This window comes from Hesperophylax consimilis, chromosome 14 (genome assembly GCF_061612785.1).
Source record: "Hesperophylax consimilis isolate HC1 chromosome 14, BYU_Hcon_1.0, whole genome shotgun sequence".
NCBI classification, from domain to species: domain Eukaryota; kingdom Metazoa; phylum Arthropoda; class Insecta; order Trichoptera; family Limnephilidae; genus Hesperophylax; species Hesperophylax consimilis.
This window is the reverse complement of record NC_142849.1, coordinates 28,122,893-28,140,610: the sequence shown is the minus strand read 5'-3', so window position 1 is coordinate 28,140,610 and position 17,718 is coordinate 28,122,893. Positions and strand designations below refer to the sequence as shown.

At 34.4% G+C, this 17,718-nt stretch overlaps 2 protein-coding genes across 2 annotated transcripts; both read right to left on the bottom strand.

Annotated features, from left to right (window-relative positions):
• Positions 1-3,638: 3,638 nt before the first annotated feature.
• On the bottom strand, positions 3,639-15,004 carry LOC149418159 (synaptic vesicle glycoprotein 2C-like). Its single transcript, XM_089639898.1, has 10 exons — positions 14,992-15,004; positions 14,653-14,814; positions 12,395-12,557; positions 10,946-11,067; positions 10,618-10,856; positions 9,280-9,428; positions 8,991-9,114; positions 5,734-6,026; positions 4,867-4,960; positions 3,639-3,644 (listed from the first exon to the last, which is right to left on the bottom strand). The coding sequence occupies exons 1-10, from the start codon at positions 15,002-15,004 to the stop codon at positions 3,639-3,641; spliced, it is 1,365 nt and encodes a 454-aa protein (XP_089496024.1).
• A 700-nt stretch (positions 15,005-15,704) lies between these two features.
• LOC149418158 (uncharacterized) lies at positions 15,705-17,175 on the bottom strand. The gene has a single exon (XM_089639895.1). The coding sequence runs from the start codon at positions 16,986-16,988 to the stop codon at positions 15,705-15,707; it is 1,284 nt and encodes a 427-aa protein (XP_089496021.1). The 5' UTR covers positions 16,989-17,175.
• Between the last annotated feature and the right edge of the window lie 543 nt (positions 17,176-17,718).

The following is a 17,718-nucleotide window of genomic DNA, read 5'->3' as shown; positions in this document are numbered from 1 at the left end:
ATACGACCTATTAACGATTGAGTCAATGTGCTTATTAAATATAAGTTTGCTATCAAGGTAAACGCCGAGGTCTTTACATTCCGTTTTAGAGATGACAGGTTCATTGTTGAGTGAATATGAGTACTTAATTACGTGTTTATTTGTGGTGAATGTCATAGTGTGACATTTAGAAACGTTTATATCTAGACAGTTAACTGCAATACTTGCAAAGCCTATCTAGGTTACTCTGTAACGCTTCGCAGTCAGAAAGAGAACGAATGACTTTGAATATTTTCACGTCATCGGCATAAAGTTCATATTTGGAATTTTGAAAACATGATCCAATGTCATTTATATAAATGTTGAACATTAGCGGACCTAGGTGGGACCCTTGGGGGACACCAGATTTTACCTCGATAGATTTTGAGAAGACACAGTTGATTAAGATTACGGTTACTAATGTAAATCCAGACTTATTAATTATAACGTAAATAAACACAATTATAATAAAGAACCATTTACTTTTTACAAGAGTTCCCAACACCGAAATCTACATAGCAAGGCAGATATACAAATATACAGACTTATTATTTGCTTTTAATTTTCACTTCCTTCAATAAAAATCAATTTCAATGTTTCACATCTACCAGGCGTCCCGTGACGCCTATTATTTTTTCCTCCTATAAATATTTCAGAAACGGTGACCGGTTAAGTCATCGAAATGACAATTCAACACTTCTGATTGCCGGTCAGGTACCTACTCTGAACCACTTGAACTCACCCCAAACCAAACATAACACATTTTAATCAGCAAGTATATTATGTGTTTAGTTCTACTAAATAGATTATTGTTTTATTATTATGTTTTAAATACACTGCATTTTAAATACTTCCACTTATTGATTTATTCTCTTTCCCCTTAACTGCATCTTTAAGTACATTTCATATATTATGCTTTTCTTTTCACAAAACTATGTCTATGTAATATGTAACATTATGATATAACAACTATTAACCTATTATGCATACATTACTGCCGCCATGGATGAAACCACAGTATCCTCCTAGAGTATCTCAAGGACGTTGATGTGTTTTTACTTATGACGGCATAATAACATTTTCCCAATACATGCGAACACCTCAGCATAGGTTCTCCTAGGAGTTAATAAACCTTATGTTAACTGTTTATTAACCCTTCAGGTTTTTAAATATTTTTACTAAGAAGTCCCAACGACATGGTGAATTTTCTTGGAATTTCGGAATGCTTCCGAGGTATCTAAAATTATTTTTGAAGTTTTCGTTAAAATAAATACTATTTTAGAAACTAAATAAAATTATCTTTGAAATATTTATCTTTCTAAATAATACATTTTTAATATCAAACATAAAAATGTTAGCAAAAAAACTTACCAGGACATTTTGACTCTGAACGTCCATAATTTTCAAATAATTCGATATTTATAAAACATGTTCCTTTTGTGTAAATAATAAGTAATAAAACTCTCACTTCACTTTTTATACCGTTTATTCAATAAAAAATATAAATATTTTTTTAACTTTTCAATGAAAAAATGCCGAAATTCGTAATCATGAACTTTGACATTTTTTTTCAAATTTTATCAATGTAATAATGCATGAATATTTCATACAAACTGTGAAGAATAATTATTTATCTTTCCAATGACGAACATATCACATACCTAAGCATTATAGAAAAAAGATAAAAAATACTTTAATAATGTATTGACTCCCCGGTCAGATCTGTCCTTCAGATGCTATAATGGAATATGATGCTTGTGGCTAATAATGTCCTTTCGAGGCCTGAAGGGTTAAAAAAAACAATAGAAATAAATAAATTAAATTAAATGGATGATTTGTATTTTGGTGATGTGTTGGGACTGTTAGGTGTTAGTTATTATAGGCGCCTTGGCACTTTGGCAATTCGACGCCCGGAGCGGACTGCTCCAATTTATTTTTATTTATTTTATTAATACAAGACTTAGAGGATACATATAGTTTTTGTGATATTTCACCCTCCATGCTAGGGATGACCCTGTGTTATGGCGGGTTAATTTTACAGTTTGAATAGAATCTATACATTACTATGATATGAAAAAAAAAAAAATTGTGAAGAGCTAGTTAGGGTTGCAAGAAGAGAATGAAGAAGTTAGAGAATTATAAGAAGATTATAAGATTATAAGAATTACTCAAATTATTAGTAAATATATCATGCTAATTATTTATTTACATACTATACCGCTAAGTTAGGGAATAAGGATTATGTTATGTTATGTATTATATCTTTATTATGTATTATATGATTATGTATTATGTGTTACAATAAGTTATTTTTTGTCTGAAAGGTGATTAAATTGATAGAGTGTAGAATGAATGGGTACTGTAATTGTAATGTATTCCGTGTGTAAGGATCCATTTCGTAATTTGTTTTTTAAAGGAATGGGGTTGACTCGCGGTTTTTAGGTTTTCAGGGATAAGGTTAAAGATTTTAGGAGCTAGGAAGAAAAATTGTCTTTGAGCTAACGTGGTATGTAGTGAAGGTACTTTGTAGTGACCGTTGGATATTGTTCTGGTGGTGTAGTTGTGCTGTAAAAGAGTTTTGTTTTTATATTTGAACAGGAAATGTATTAGCGAAAATTTTAGGTGGAGTTGTCGTATATTTAAGACCTTATACTCTACGAGGAGTCGAGTGGAGGGGTATCTTGTTGGTCGCTTGTTAATGACACGTATTACCATTTTTGGGGCTTTTAGAAGAGGTTCAATGGTAGATTGTGCACAACCACCCCAGATTATAATGCCGTAAGCTAGTAGGGATTGGCAGAGAGCGTAGTATACAGTTTTAAGAGTTGAGGTAGTAAGGATATTTCTTAGATTTCTAAAAACATAAGAGAGCTTGCGGATGCGTGGGGTTAGACTGGCCAAGTGGTGATCCCAACGAAGATGTTGGTCAATGATGACCCCCAGGTATCTTATGTGAGCGACTTGTTCCAGAGCTGGGCAATTACAGGAATAGCAAGTTCTCAGACAGGAGTGAATTATTATCTTCTGGTTGTTGGTAGGTTGGGTTGCAGCTGACAGACTGAAGGTTAAGAATTTTGTTTTTCCAGCATTAAGTGTAAGGAGATTATCATCTAACCATTTTTTATAAGGTCTATGTCGAATGCTCCTTTCCAGTTTTTGTGTCGGGATATAAGCACAGTGTCATCTGCAAAAGATATTAGTTTTCCGGTTATGGGAAGGTTACAGAGTTTATTTATATAAATGAGGAACAGAATAGGGCCTAGGACACTTCCTTGTGGGACTCCGAATTGGATAGGTAAAGGGTTACTTACAGCTATGTTGTTAATTTTCACCGTTTTCGATCTATCAGTTAGGTATGATGAGAACCAGTTAATTAACCAGTCAATTGCGCCCGCATAGAGCCGGCTCTGTATATCTACATATGTAAATATTCAGAAAATTCTCTAAACTTTAGAACTCCCCCTTGATGGAAATAAAAGAATGACTTTTGTTTGTTATTATTTATTTAAAAAAATTATATATGTTTGTCTCATACATTTCATTTTACGGAGGAGGGGGCGGTTGAGGAGGTTTATTTTTTTTCTTGCTATCCGTTTTAGGTAATATCGTAGCTAGTGCAATTAGACCTGAAAGCATTAGGAAAGTATGTAAAAGCATTTATAATACAATGAAGGTCCCGGAAAAATATTATTAAAAAAAAAACATTTCCATAAACCGAAAAAAAAAATAAAAAAAACGATATCCGAAAACCATTTAATAAAAAATATATATAAAAAAACGATAAACGGAAATCTGTTTTTAATGTTAACCCGACGAATTTACTCTTTTTAGAAATGTACATAAATATTATTTTAATTTACATGCACCAAGTAATATAATAAATTTACATTTGTTTTATGTAAAGGCCCGACGGGCGTAAATCTCTAAATAGTATAAAACCAAGTCGCTATCCGCGTCTGTCTGTTTGTGCGCTTAATTCTTCTAAACTACTCAGCGGATTTTGATATAGTTTTCTATATCATTTAGAGGATTTCTTCCGGCAGGCTTATATACATAATACATGCATACTTTATTTATATAAAGTAGATAAAAGTCAATGTTATGTAATCAAGTCGTAAAAAATTTTGCTAACGCTAGCTAAACCTTCTGAGATATATTAAAATAATGTACTACGGAATTTTATGTCTTAAAAATGGCCTACAAAAATGTTCGCCATAGCATTTGTCTATCTCTTAAAGATAACCCACAGCATTGTTAGCTAGTGAATAAATAAATTAATTATACATATGATCAGAGGCGGATTTGCAGTCTTGGCCGCCCTAGGCCCCAGACCGTGTAGCCGGCCCTTTCTCAGTACCCATCATATTGACCAGGAGTATCCAAACTTTTCAGTAAGTTCCTAGGGTCAAAACCGTTTTAATTTTGCGTGGGAGGCGTGGGGGCGCGCTGTGTGCTGTGTGTGAATACGCTCTTGTATATCGCTATTTCGTACGTAGAATATTTAGGTACTTAGGAAGTAATTTCTTGTTATCATCTGTGACTTTTTGTCACGATTTGCCGCCCCTAATATCTGGCCGCCCTAGGCCCGGGCCTACATAGGCCTAAGGGCAAATCCGCCTCTGCATATGATGTATGATAGCAATAATTTCACCGCAAAGCAATAACTTTTTTACTAGAAAATTTAGAAATTTCTATCTGTCAGGAACATCCTGTTACAGCGTGTGTGCATATTATTTTCAGATGTTTTTGGTTGGTAACCCTCTTTTACGGTTATAAAATTGCATATAATATTTATAATAAATAAATCAACTTACTGTACAAAATTCCACAGAACAGAAAGAAACTGACTGGACACTCGTGGTATATAAGATATCCTATTATGTTTGTTCCAAACATGGATCCAAATCTACCAATCATCATTGTCAAAGACACAGCCATTGCTCTGAAAAACATACAGGCATCAACATACTTAACTTTGTAGTTGGTTACTTCACCGCTCTAGATATTTGGTATACCAGCGGAAAATAAATCCTATTTTATATATACCAATTAATTATTTCCTAAACAGTCTTTTGCAATATAAATGCATTACTGCAGTACCTATTTGCGGACAGCATAGAAATATAAATTAATCTTAACATTCATCATATTTATATTAACCCTTAAATGCATGATTTATTATTTTTTCTGGGAAAAAAATATTTTGTAGATATTTACATGCATTTGCAAGGAAATATAAAGAATTTTATTTTTTTGTAATTTTTTAATGATATTTGATTAAAAAAAATTGTTGCAGGTTTACAACACCATGTATTTAATAAAAATTAATATGAACAATTTACGTATGAAAAAAAATAAAAAACCTAAAAAAAATTCTCAAAACTAATAAGTGTACCGGAAAAATACGAGTTATTGCATATAAGTATTGTATTATTGTATCTACTTACCTAAGAAAATCAAAATAATAACAGCAAAACAAAACTGTAATTCTAACCTCCAACCAATTTTCGAAAATCTTCACTTTGTTAAAGAAAAAGTGACATTTGACAAAAAATTTTGAAAAAAAAGGTGATGCCACTCGATAAAATATATTACTTACCGTGAACTTGATAATTCTAAAACGGCATGCATTAAGTATACACCAAAGAGTTAAAGGTGGTTTGAACGGTATGTTGCAGTTTTGCAACAGTATGCATTTAAGGGTTAAGTAGGTACCTGATATGTGTGGGAAACAGCTCAATAATAAAAGCATTAATCAATCCTGAACACGTGGCACAGCATTGTATCATTGCAAGTACAATGATGGCCGACCAGACCTCTCTGATCCAGTGCATTATCAGGCACAGAGTCCCCGTAAAGGCACAGAATCCAAATAGTAAATTCCTCTTCCCAACAATGTTGATCATAAATGCAGATATCACCGTGACGGTGGATCCAAAACAAGATAAAGCAATCGAGATTGGGAAAGTTCCACTGTTGAGAGTATCATCGCAAGCGGTCGTTGAATTCTGAAAGAAAGTTTACGATTCGGGCATTATGCTATCTGCCTTGTTTCACAAGATTCCAACATAAAACAGAACAGTGACAAAATAGGATAGTGACTAAACAGAACATTAATAAAACAGAACAATGACAAAAAAGAACAGTGCAAAACAGGATTTTGTCAAAACAGAGGAGTGACAAAACAGGACAGTGACAAAACAGAACAGTGATAAAAATAACAAAGATAAAAACAGAACAGTGACAAAATACGACACTGATAATACAGAACAGTAACAAAACAGTAACAAAACAGAACAGTTACAAAACAGAAGAGTAACAAAAGAGAACAGTGACAAAACAGAACAGTGATAAAACTGAACAATTTCAAAACAGATGAGTGACAAAACAAGACAATATGGCTTCTTTAAGATATTTTCCAGTGTACCCTAAAAACAATTTAACCTTACAATGTACCTTAATCACAACGATTATGTTTTATTGTTCGCTTATTTCTTTAATTATTTTTTTTACCAATGTCTTTAAATATATATTTTCTTCTTAACCTGTAACCGTAAAAAAGATTGTAAATGGTACTTAACTTGTTTATCTTGTATTCAACTTAAATGTAAAATTGATTCACATGTACAACTGTCTGTTTCCTAAATAAACTAAAATAAAAGTAATAAAATAAAGGCAGTTACAAAACAGAACAGTGACAAAACAGACAAGTGACAAAATTGGAGACTGATAATGCAGAACAGTGACAAAACAGAACAGCTACAAAACAGAAGAGTAACAACACAGAACATTGAAGGAAAGTGAAAAAACTAATAAACAAACCTACTGTTCTTTTTGGTCACTGTTTTGTTTTATTTGGTTACTGTTTTACAATATTCCTTTTGCTAGTATGTAGTAGCATGGAAGTAGCTAGCAGCCCAGTACCAGGATTGTCATTGGGTGTATGACAATCCTGGTTCCACAACTTGGCTCCCCAAGAATTTGCATCATAGAAGAATTGGTGTTTCTTCATCCTATTCACATTTCCAATAGCATTGTTATTCTGCATTCCTAACAGCTGCACGAGTCTCCTGAGATGGCAGTGTCCTGTTAACAGTTCTACTAGCTTTAGATCGATCCATATTTTCTGGTTCGTTTGAACTATCATTAGATCTTTAAAATGTCTGTGCAATTATTAATTCTTTTAACGTGTGATGTTTTGAAGCTAGGTGTCACTTCACATGGCATATTTTCATTTATACATGCATAACATTACAGATTTAGGGTCAAAGTCGTTATAATAGTACCGTTTAAACAATGTAATATGTCGATCTTTTGATCAACAGTATTTAGGATGTACATGGCTGTCTCCACGTGTGAGTTCGTGAATAAATTGGTGCGGCTGGCACTACAGTAAAGGAGGTTGTGGTCGCCCTCGAGAGTAAGACTCAGATGCAAAGAAATGCTAGAACCTAAGTATGAATGTTGCAATATTACGTGATTAAATTTTTAAGGTTATCTCTACATGGTTAATAATAATCAGTGGCGGCTCGTGGCATTTGGGTTACGAGTGCTAATATTACAAAAATGGCTTAATTGATATTGTTGAAGCTGAAAATGATTTTTTTTTTTTCGAAAAATTGATTTTTTGTATGAAGATTTTCAGGAATTCCGTGCAGTGCACGGCTATACTGAAATTTCCTGAAAATCTTAATACAAAAAATCGATTTAAAAAAAAAAAAAAAAAATCGTTTTCAGCTATAACAACATCAGAAATGCCATTTTTTATAATATTAGCACTCTAGTACACCCAAAAGTCACGAGCCGCCACTGATAATAATAATTTGCAATATTTAGATTAAGTCGAAAATATTGGCATAATTTATAAAAAAGCTAGCGTTAGATTAAGACTTATGATAAAAGACATGGTTATTTCCTGACAATAATAAATTAATTCACACAGAAACAGAAGGTTAAAAATATTTTTGCATACTAAGTCAAATGTTTACTCTAATGTCTGCATATTTGCTTAAAAATTACATCTTATCATAGATTCTATATCGCAGAGTCTTTCGTCTGCTTTGAGTTTTACAATTTATAATGTGTATAATGCCAATGACAACATATTATTTGTATGATTTATTAGTTAGGTACTTACTCATCTCATAGCCATTTATTTTTTTGTAACTAACACACAAGCCTAACAATCCAGAAGAACCCCAATCATGGAATTTTTAGATGAAGTTGAGAGTGGTTTATTTATGAAGTTGAGGAAGGACAAGATGAACAGGAAACTAAGGACGGGTTGTTTCACAGAATTTGAACAATTTATCAAATTTCAAAGTTCATTTTTAAGTTCTGCGAGTGATATCAAAATTTCAACGTTAATTTTCGAGTTCTGTGAAAGTCGTACTCAAGTTCTGTCATTATATCATTATAAGCTAGTTGCTTGACAGAACTGAAATAATAACAGAAATTGAAAAAATCTTTTACAGAACTTGTGATTGTTCAAATTCATTTTCATAATCATTTTAAAGAGTGTTGTAGTTCGATAAAATTGCTGGAATACCCATTTTAAAACTTAGAAAATGTAAGAATTTATTTGGTAATCTTTCAATAGCTTGTACATAAATATTTTAATGTGGTTTACAGGTGGGTTACAAGTTCTGTGATAGAGTTCTGATTCAAGTTCTATTATTATATCATCATTGGCCAGTTGCTTCCCAAAACTGAAATAATGACAACTTCAATAGAACCTTCACAGAACTTGAAAATCAAATTTCAACATTCATTTTTGGATTCTGTGAAAGTTCTGTTATTATATCATTATAGGCTAGTTGCTTGACATAACTGAAATAATAACAAAACTTGAAAAATCTTTCCCAGAACTTGAAAATTAGCTTTGAAATTTGAATTATTCAAATTTTCCGAAAAAACACGTCCTAAGAGAGTATCTAGTGTTGAATAATATGTTACTGTACCGAAATACTTACAGGATTCTTGACGGTGAGATCACCCAACATTTCACAAAGATTTTTCCCTTTATCCGTCCCTTGATCTTTATGTTCCAAAACATCATTTAGTATCGTGGGAAACCAAATGTAAAACCCATTTACACTAAAAATATATTAAAAACTTATATTTTGGGTTTGAAATAAAAATGTTCATTTAAAAAGTAGGTAAGCTGACTTTAAAAAAGTAAAGCTTGACTATACATTTATTTAGTGTGTTATAAATTACATCATTATGTTTGAAGATAAAATATTCTATATTATAACTTACGTTGCAAAAATACCAAATTGAATAAGACAGGTGGCGAAAGTGTACATTCTTAGTTTGGATCTAAATATTGGTGCAGTCTGGTACCACACATTCTTGAAGAAGGATCTCTTGAACATGTAGTCATTTTCTTCCAGCTTCAGATCTTTTACCTTTAAATCATACGGAGCTAGTAAATTTTAGGTACTATATATATATATATTATAAATGTGCTGTTAATCTTAACTAACGGTGTAGCTGATTATCTAGTATATTTTCTACTATGAAAAAAAAATTCCAACCTGATTGTTATATCTATATCATCATACATCTCTCGAATATACACAAGCCTGGTTTGAATCACTTTATAATGCCGCAAAATATTTGGGATAATTACAACCAAAGATATTAGAAGAACGAGATATGCTATGTTGGCCGCCGGACCGTAGCCGGAGTACTACCTAATTAGGGTACTTTGAACGGTATCGGGACGTGTACGCACAGAAATCTGTTCTATGTATTAGTGCGGATACCTTAGCGCAAGCGAAGGTGTGCAGTAGTATTGGTGAACAAAACCGGCGACACTCGGCAAAACAATTCCACTCAGTACGAACTGCGCATAGCACATCTCGTTCTTCTAATATCTTTGATTACAACCATATTCAAAGATGATTTGCTAGCTTAGAAGCTCACGTGATTGGTTTATTTATGAAGCGATCGTCCTAAAGGCAGTATCAGACGGATCACTCGGGTGAATGTTCACTCAAGTGAACATTCATTTTTATTTCACTTGACACGTAAAGAAGGATATAGAAATGAACATTCATCCGTCCTTTTCCACTATAATATCGTTGTACGAAGTCGTGCGCCTTGGAATTGGTTTGATTTGTGACCATTTGATCGAAGAATTTGACTTTAAAGAAGGAAAGAAAACGTCGACGGTGGTGAGTGCGACCATGGATTTTAAGGAGAACTGTGTTGGGATCTTTAAATACGTTGTTCAGAAAATTAGCGGAAGAAGATCCTGAATTATATTGATAATTAGGAAATTTGTTTTATTTTGTGTTTAGACTTTTCACTTTGAGTGAAAAAGGCAAAAAGAAAGACAGAAATGAACGGAAAGTGAACCATCTGATTCCCACTTGATAATGAAGCAACTGTGTATCGAAGCGCACCTAACCTAACTTTATCCACTCTATAATAATATACCTAACACAACCAGGCAATAAAAGAACGCCTTAATGTACAGATGTTTTATCATTTCTAGAGAATTAGGTATGTCTACCACTGACTCATCACTCCTATATACTTACCAAGTATTTAAACTAGATTAATAATGAAAAATTGTAGATACGTACTTACTGGGTATTCCGATGGATGTTTTCCAGTATTCACAGAATAAATATATCGCAAAACTTCCAGGGATTCTTGGATCTGTCCTTGTGCGTACAGAAACTTGGGACTCTCTGGTAATTTGGTGATAGCGAAGGCGCAAACCAAATAGGGAAGAGCAAAAATGCAAACTAAAAGCCTCCAGGGACGGTAATTTACAAACCACAAATTAACATTGAAGTCGAAAGGTAGGACTGTCCAGGAAAGCACTACAATTCATAAAGAGTAATTGTTTTAATACCTACTCTAAATTTGGTAGAAGATTGTCAAGCTCAAACGATTATTAAAATAAACATACGTGGAACAAAGGCAGTTCCCAACATTACTGATGCATTTCCGAGGGTTATCATTTTGTCTCTATGCGATATGGGGTTCAGTTCTCTTAAATATGCATAGCCTAGTGCTGAAGGACCAGAAATGCTGAAAGATAAATGTAAAACAGTGATACTGTATGCTATGAACGTTTGTCATCTCTAAAGCACAGATGCAATGTAAGCATGCTGAGTCTATCTACGGGTATATCATTGAACCTGCTCTAAGGAGCTAGCGGCATTGATCCACTGTTCACCGAACGGGTCATTTCTTCGACTAGTTTTTGTGTAAATCAGCTCGTCGGCGGAACATCCGCTCCTCTTCAAGACCCTCAATCAGGGCATCTTCAAGATCAGCAAAATTCTTTCCTAATACCCCTTCCTTAAACCCTCACCATCGACCAACCAGGTGCCGATTAGTTTGGAAGCAATAATGACGGTCGACTCTTGACTATTAGGATGGGTTGTTTCATAGAATTTGAACAATCCATCAAATTACAACGTTCATTTCTGAGTTCCGTAGAAGTCCTATTCAAGTTCTGTTATTAAATCATTATAGGCCATTTACTTGAAATAATAACAGAACCTGAAATGAACTTTCACAGAACTTGAAAATTAACTTTGAAATTTGAAGAATTGTTCAAATTCTCTGAAACAACCCGTCTTTAGACTACTAGACCCCGGCAAGACAATTGTTCGGCAACAGGCAATAATAGACAATTTCACTAGCACCTTAATGGAGTATGGAGACGATCAATGTCAATATGTTTACGTCATTGCCTACATGCATTGAAGTGCAATTGACAGAACATCATTCAACCTATCAATACTTTCGCCCCACTTGCTTTGTGGACGTCTGCAGAAACAATCTAAAATGTGCAAATAAATTGATAAGCCTTGGATTTTTCTTTCCATAACTCTGGACAATCTTATAATTGCAATATATTTCAATTATAACTAAAACGATTCTCGTTTCGAGATAAAACTAATTCCAAAGGGTCCTATAGATAGAGCAATTAATCGAAAGATTGCCAATCGCACAGCAAAATGATCGCATCAATGTCACTTATGTATGGACTCTATGTGCTGAGTCAAAATATAAACGCCCCATCAATGTCGCTTATGTATGGACTCTATGTGCTGAGTCAAAATATAAACGCCCCATCAATGTTGCTTATGTATGGACTCTATGTGCTTAGTCAAAATATAAACGCCCCATCAATGTCGCTTATGTATGTAGTCTATCTGCCTATGTGCTTAGTCAAAATACAAACGTATTCCCATCAATGGGAAGTCTCAATTTTCAGTCGGTTCAATTGCCCCAATTAGCAATTACCAATTAGCATCGTATCAAAGACGTAGATTGATAAAACTGTTTAAATTGATATTGATCGTCTCCGGTTAAATGTATTTGAGTAAGAGGAAGATGAACTCACAATAATCCACAGATAAACCTCAAGACAGCGAAGGTGTAAAGATTTGGGGAGAAACTAGAAATGATGGAGAGGACAGAACCCACAACCATAGAGAAGATCAATGTCTTTTTTCTTCCCTTTGTATCAGCCAAGTAACCCCACATGTGTGACGTAATAATTATTGCTGAAACATTTAAAATGGATCTAAAGTTAATTAAGCCCGTCGTCCCATGGGTTGGTAAGCAATCGACATAAACCGAATGTTGCAAGACCCTGCGCATTAGTTTGCTATAGCAAGGTAACGGTCTGCAGCGCAGTTCAGTGTGAAACTTTTCTGCACAATGTCTTACAGCATTTGGTTTATGTCGATTGCTTACCGACCCGTGGGACGATGGGTTAAAACTTGCTCGCTGCAGTGCGAGAAAAAAATGTACAAGTATCATTAAAATTGAAAAGAAAAATAGTTTTCACTGTGATTGTGGATAATACAAAAAAGGCAGTCCTGTTATACAGCAGGTTTCTGTAAAAGTTTGTTCAAAATAATTTTAAAGGTGGAAACCTGCTACGCAATCCATAAAACAATGTGTTTTTGATCATGAAGTTGATTAGATGATTGGTGGTTTTTGGGTCTCAATACTATGGTAACTTATTTATGTTTTACTCTTTAAAAAGAAAGGTTATAGCCAATTCTACATAGCCCTAAATATATTCATATTTTGAACCTAATGAAAATTGTATGTTTAGGAAAAGGTTTTTTTTTTTGTGGAAACACACCGTTACGAAAACTGAATGACATTGCTGTGCATAGGCTTTTTTTATACGACATTCTGGGAAGGAAAAGGATAATGCGGGAAAGTATGAATCTAATCTTCCCACTGCGGTACAAGGCGATGAGAGGACAAAAGGTCTCCCTCAACAAGTATCTTCCGATCCGGTCCGCCAACCATAACAACCGCCGCCAATACCTAAAAAAACTTCACTCCATGAACCCGGGCACCCCTGTAACCAAACATAGTGAACCACATGGTTTCAACCACTATGTCAGAGGTGTTGGTTTTCCAATAAATGGTTCCCGGGGAAACGGTGCGCAAACCTGCCTCTCAAATTTAAATAACCTGTTTTCAGCATCATTATGATTTGATGATATAAAATATATTTTTTACATTAACTCCAGGAGGCCCTGAGGAAAACAATTTCCCTTAGTTCCTATATTATCTTTCGGGATCTATGTGGAGGGTCTTTTTTAACCTTTTGAACGCGTTGATTTGCTCCGTTTTATCTATACCCGTACGCGGTACATATTTTAATATACCTATGCACGTAATTAAATGTCAAATTATAGCATTCTGGCATGATTTATTGGACTATATAGACAGAACAGATTATTCTCCACAATATGATAACAAATCCTCGTGTGTCAACACTCTTGGATGTTTATAAAAACAAAATCATAAAATTTCATACAAAGACGTACCGTATCTTTTGAATGTGGTCCCGCCATTCATTCGGGGTGTGTGTACTTAGGCCACTCGTTGATAGACACAAGTGGGACACCATGAGCACTTATCATTTTTTGTTATGAAAACTTTTTCTAAAACTGGACACTTAAATTTTATGTCACTTAATATAATAACAAAATTGAACTAACGCCATCCGTTGACAAAATTGTAAACTATGGCACTTGAAGGCGCAAAGAGGCTCACTTGATTATCGATGTTTTTTAATGAAATACAATTTTATTTTCGAGAAATTCTTGTAGATGTCAGCATCGTGATAGTTCTACGAATGTTCAAGCGAGCGGGAAATAAATTTATGTCAAAAGACCGCTGGAATGTCGGCATTCAAAGTTTCCGTATCAACTGTTGATACAGCCGCGTGTGAGTATAGACTTTTTGCCGTAACAACAGTTGATACGGCCGCGTGCAAAGAGTTAAGGAAAGGAAGGAGACGATATTCTGGGAAGGTAAAGGGTATGAGGGTTGGAAAGGAATCTAGGGATCAGTATGTCCAGGAGTGACGGACATATGAATATATCCCTGCCGCTGCGGCGCAAGTCGATGGGTCGAGAGACAAGTTGGAGAGGTCAAAGGGTCTCCCCAAACCAGCCCCTCCCGATCTGGCACGCCACACATCTGATGGGCAGGCGCATCCTGAACACACCTCACTTGATGAACTCGGACACCCCTTCTAAATTATTAAACATAGCAAGCCGGGGCGACGGTACCCAAACCCGCCTCCCAAATTGATATTTCAAAATATTCATTATAAAAATTACAAACCAACAAAAGGAATAGTAGGAAACCATATTTTAACTGTCAGTGTCATTTTGAGATCACAGTGGCAAACTGGAATTATATAACTTAAACCCAACGTTTCAGAAATCATGCCCAAAAGCATGAACCCAACGAACGCCACACTTATTTTATTGAACTTTCCAAAACCTGGGGAGAAAAATAAGTATGTTGGATTATTTGAATTTTGGTCAATAAACAAAAAAATTTGATAAGCTTGTTGAATTACTTATTTGTTATTTTTATATTTTTAAATAGAGCAGTTAAAACCCTTCAAATACATTAATAATTACTATAAATAAATACATTTGTAGAAATATAATGTACCAGTATCTGACATCGCGTCTTCAAATGATTGCTTACTACCCGTTGATAACTTATCAAATCCCGATGCCATGTTCTTGCATTACAATAATGTTTTCTGACATTTAAAATTCCTTCACATTAATTTGAATATCATATTCTTTTTTCAAGTGTTGCCAGTCATAATATGTTAAAATAATACAGGTAAGTATTGAATGATAATGAATTTATTTAAGTATGAACTGGAAAAAATCAGTAAAGAGACAAACTATTGATAGATCGGCAGTAATAATAGGCAGTATGGTATATTTATGGACAGTATGCTGACAAACTGTTTTGGCAGTTTAGCGGGTGTAAAAAATAAATAAAAAAACCTCCCCTTTTCTTATAAGCAGTAAATTTAACAGAAAGAAAGGTCACAACAGTGCTCTTAGGGGCATGACCATATTCAGGTACTACAAATATCTATTTTTCATTGATATTAAAGACAAGATTACCCCATTGAAAGTCCAGTGGAAGATTGACGGAAAACCTAATGGAGGAAGTCGCCATATTTTATGCTTTTGAAACATCCGCACCTTCCAACTGGTACGAGTGCAATTTTTGGTTAAGTTAATCCAGGTTGCAGCCTGCGGGTTTAAGATTTCCCTAATAGTCAACCTTCGATAGGAGAGCGCACCAGAAGAAGAAAAAAATATTAGTAATTACGTATTGGAAAGGTTAATAAAAAGTTTTGGTTAAAATATTGCATTTATTTCATTAAAAAAACTAACAGGGGAATTAGTTGTCAATACAGTATGTGCAGAAGATGGCGAATTATTATTTTTAATATGCGAAATTATTGCGTTTTTGTACAAGTTACAAGCTAGAGTGGGTTTTTTAAGTTTAACGCTCTGTAAAATATCACACCAGTCTTGTCCTGTTATTAAGTTCAACTCAATGTGCTTTTTCAAATCTTCTTCGTCAAAGTGTTTGAAGGGGCAGCCACCTTCGTTTGATGCCCTAGCCTGGATTGTACCGCATCCAACCATGCAATAGTTCTTACGGGAACCTTCTAATCCATACAAGTGACGAATCCCGTAAATGTATTTGCTTGAATCTTTATCCCATTGGTGGGTGCAAGCCGATTTCTGGTGGCAAGGTTTGGAGTATTCTCTCTGCCAAAAGTATAAAGACTGCTGCATCGGCATTCCGATATCTTTCAAGAAAAGACTGTATCTGAATCTCTCATCATGAGAGAGTCTGTGCTTCTTTCGCAAGCTGGAATGCAAATTTTTCATGCATGGGGGAAATATTTTTGATTTTTCATCTATTTCGGTATGTTTTAAAACAGTTTTACCGACGTTGGAATTATTGCACATTGTTTGGGTTAATTTTAAAATAAGTTCTCTCCATCTTGGGTCAATGTTGTTAGAGTCAGTAAATTTTATGTTATTATTTCGATATGTTAAGTGTATGCGAAATAGTGTTTTTAAAAACATCTTCCATTTTCCGCACGGTATCGTTGCAACGCCATTGTGTAGTTCCACCTGTCTGGTAGCAACTAGGGGTAAACACATCTTGAAATGAGAGTCTATCGAATATGTATTGCATTCAATATCGTGGCTTTCTTCTGACACATGCTGAGCTATATGTTTTATCACCATTTTATTGCAGAGTTTTCCTAAAATGTCAAAATACGGCGGAACCTCTGGATGCGAATCATTTGTAACCTTTAAAATATGTTTACACAATATTCTCAAATCAGTCGGAGATGCACATTGGATACGTTTATAAAACAAAGATTCTTCAGTCTGTGTTACAATATTAATTAAATTTTTATCTTTGGAAAATTTTGAGAGAAAAGTCAACATAAAGTGACCAATGTTATCATAGGTACTTCCCTCGATTATGTACTGAGAAAAGCCTTTACTTGTTTCTTCTATAGAATCTTGAAAGTACTGCCATCTTTGCATGACACACTCCTCCAGTAAATGTAACGAGATGTTTCCCATGATTGGCTTTAAGTAGAAGTACGACATATTGCGAAAAATGTGTTAAATGTTGGTCATGCAAACATTTTCACTGCCTGAATAAATTCCACTGCACCAGAAGGAAAACCCTTTTCGCTTCTAAAAGCATTTAAAGTGCTTCGTCCTAATGAAAACATTTAAATTAATAAATCGCATTCCTACTTTGTTTTGTTATTGACTTTGAACTTTGACAACCAGTGACAGTTATTATCGGTATTGCCATAAAGTTTAATTTATTCGATGTTTTGACGCTAGCGGTACGGTTCTTGGCCGGTGCTGATTTGTATGGAATGGTCATAAATAAACACGTCACCGGGCGGGTGCCGTTGTAAGTGTGCTGCTGTGCGCACTTTTGCCACTTTGTAGACACACCACTCGCGTTGATATAACTATTTGGGGAGTCTTAATACTACGTTCAATGTTTTGCATGAGGTAGGAACATTTATCATAATAAAACAAATTAGTGGGGTTAATGCTTAATTCTAGTAAAATTAATCTTTATTAGGAAGTTAATTAATTCTTAAAATTAGAAAAAAGTGGTATTTTGCTTAATTCTAATAAATTGTCCTTAATTTACGAAGGAGTCTTGTGTCAATAACGACAGGCGGTATGCAAGTTTAAAAAATAATTTGTCAGTTCCCTTTTGTGAAGCTGTTCGCACGAGTTCACACTTTCACACATTCCCCAAATCTACTCATTCACATTCATTAACTAAAGGGTAGCCCATCGAGTACGCTGG

Coding starts and splice junctions, on each gene's coding strand:
- LOC149418159 (XM_089639898.1), bottom strand. Junction 9,429..10,617: donor AACATCCATCGGAATACCCA/GTAAGTACGTAT, acceptor TATGATTTAAAG/GTAAAAGATCTGAAGCTGGA. Junction 6,027..8,990: donor ATCTCACCGTCAAGAATCCT/GTAAGTATTTCG, acceptor ACTTTCTTTCAG/AATTCAACGACCGCTTGCGA.
- LOC149418158 (XM_089639895.1), bottom strand. CDS start 16,988: ATGTCGTACTTCTACTTAAAGCCAATCATGGGAAACATCTCGTTACAT.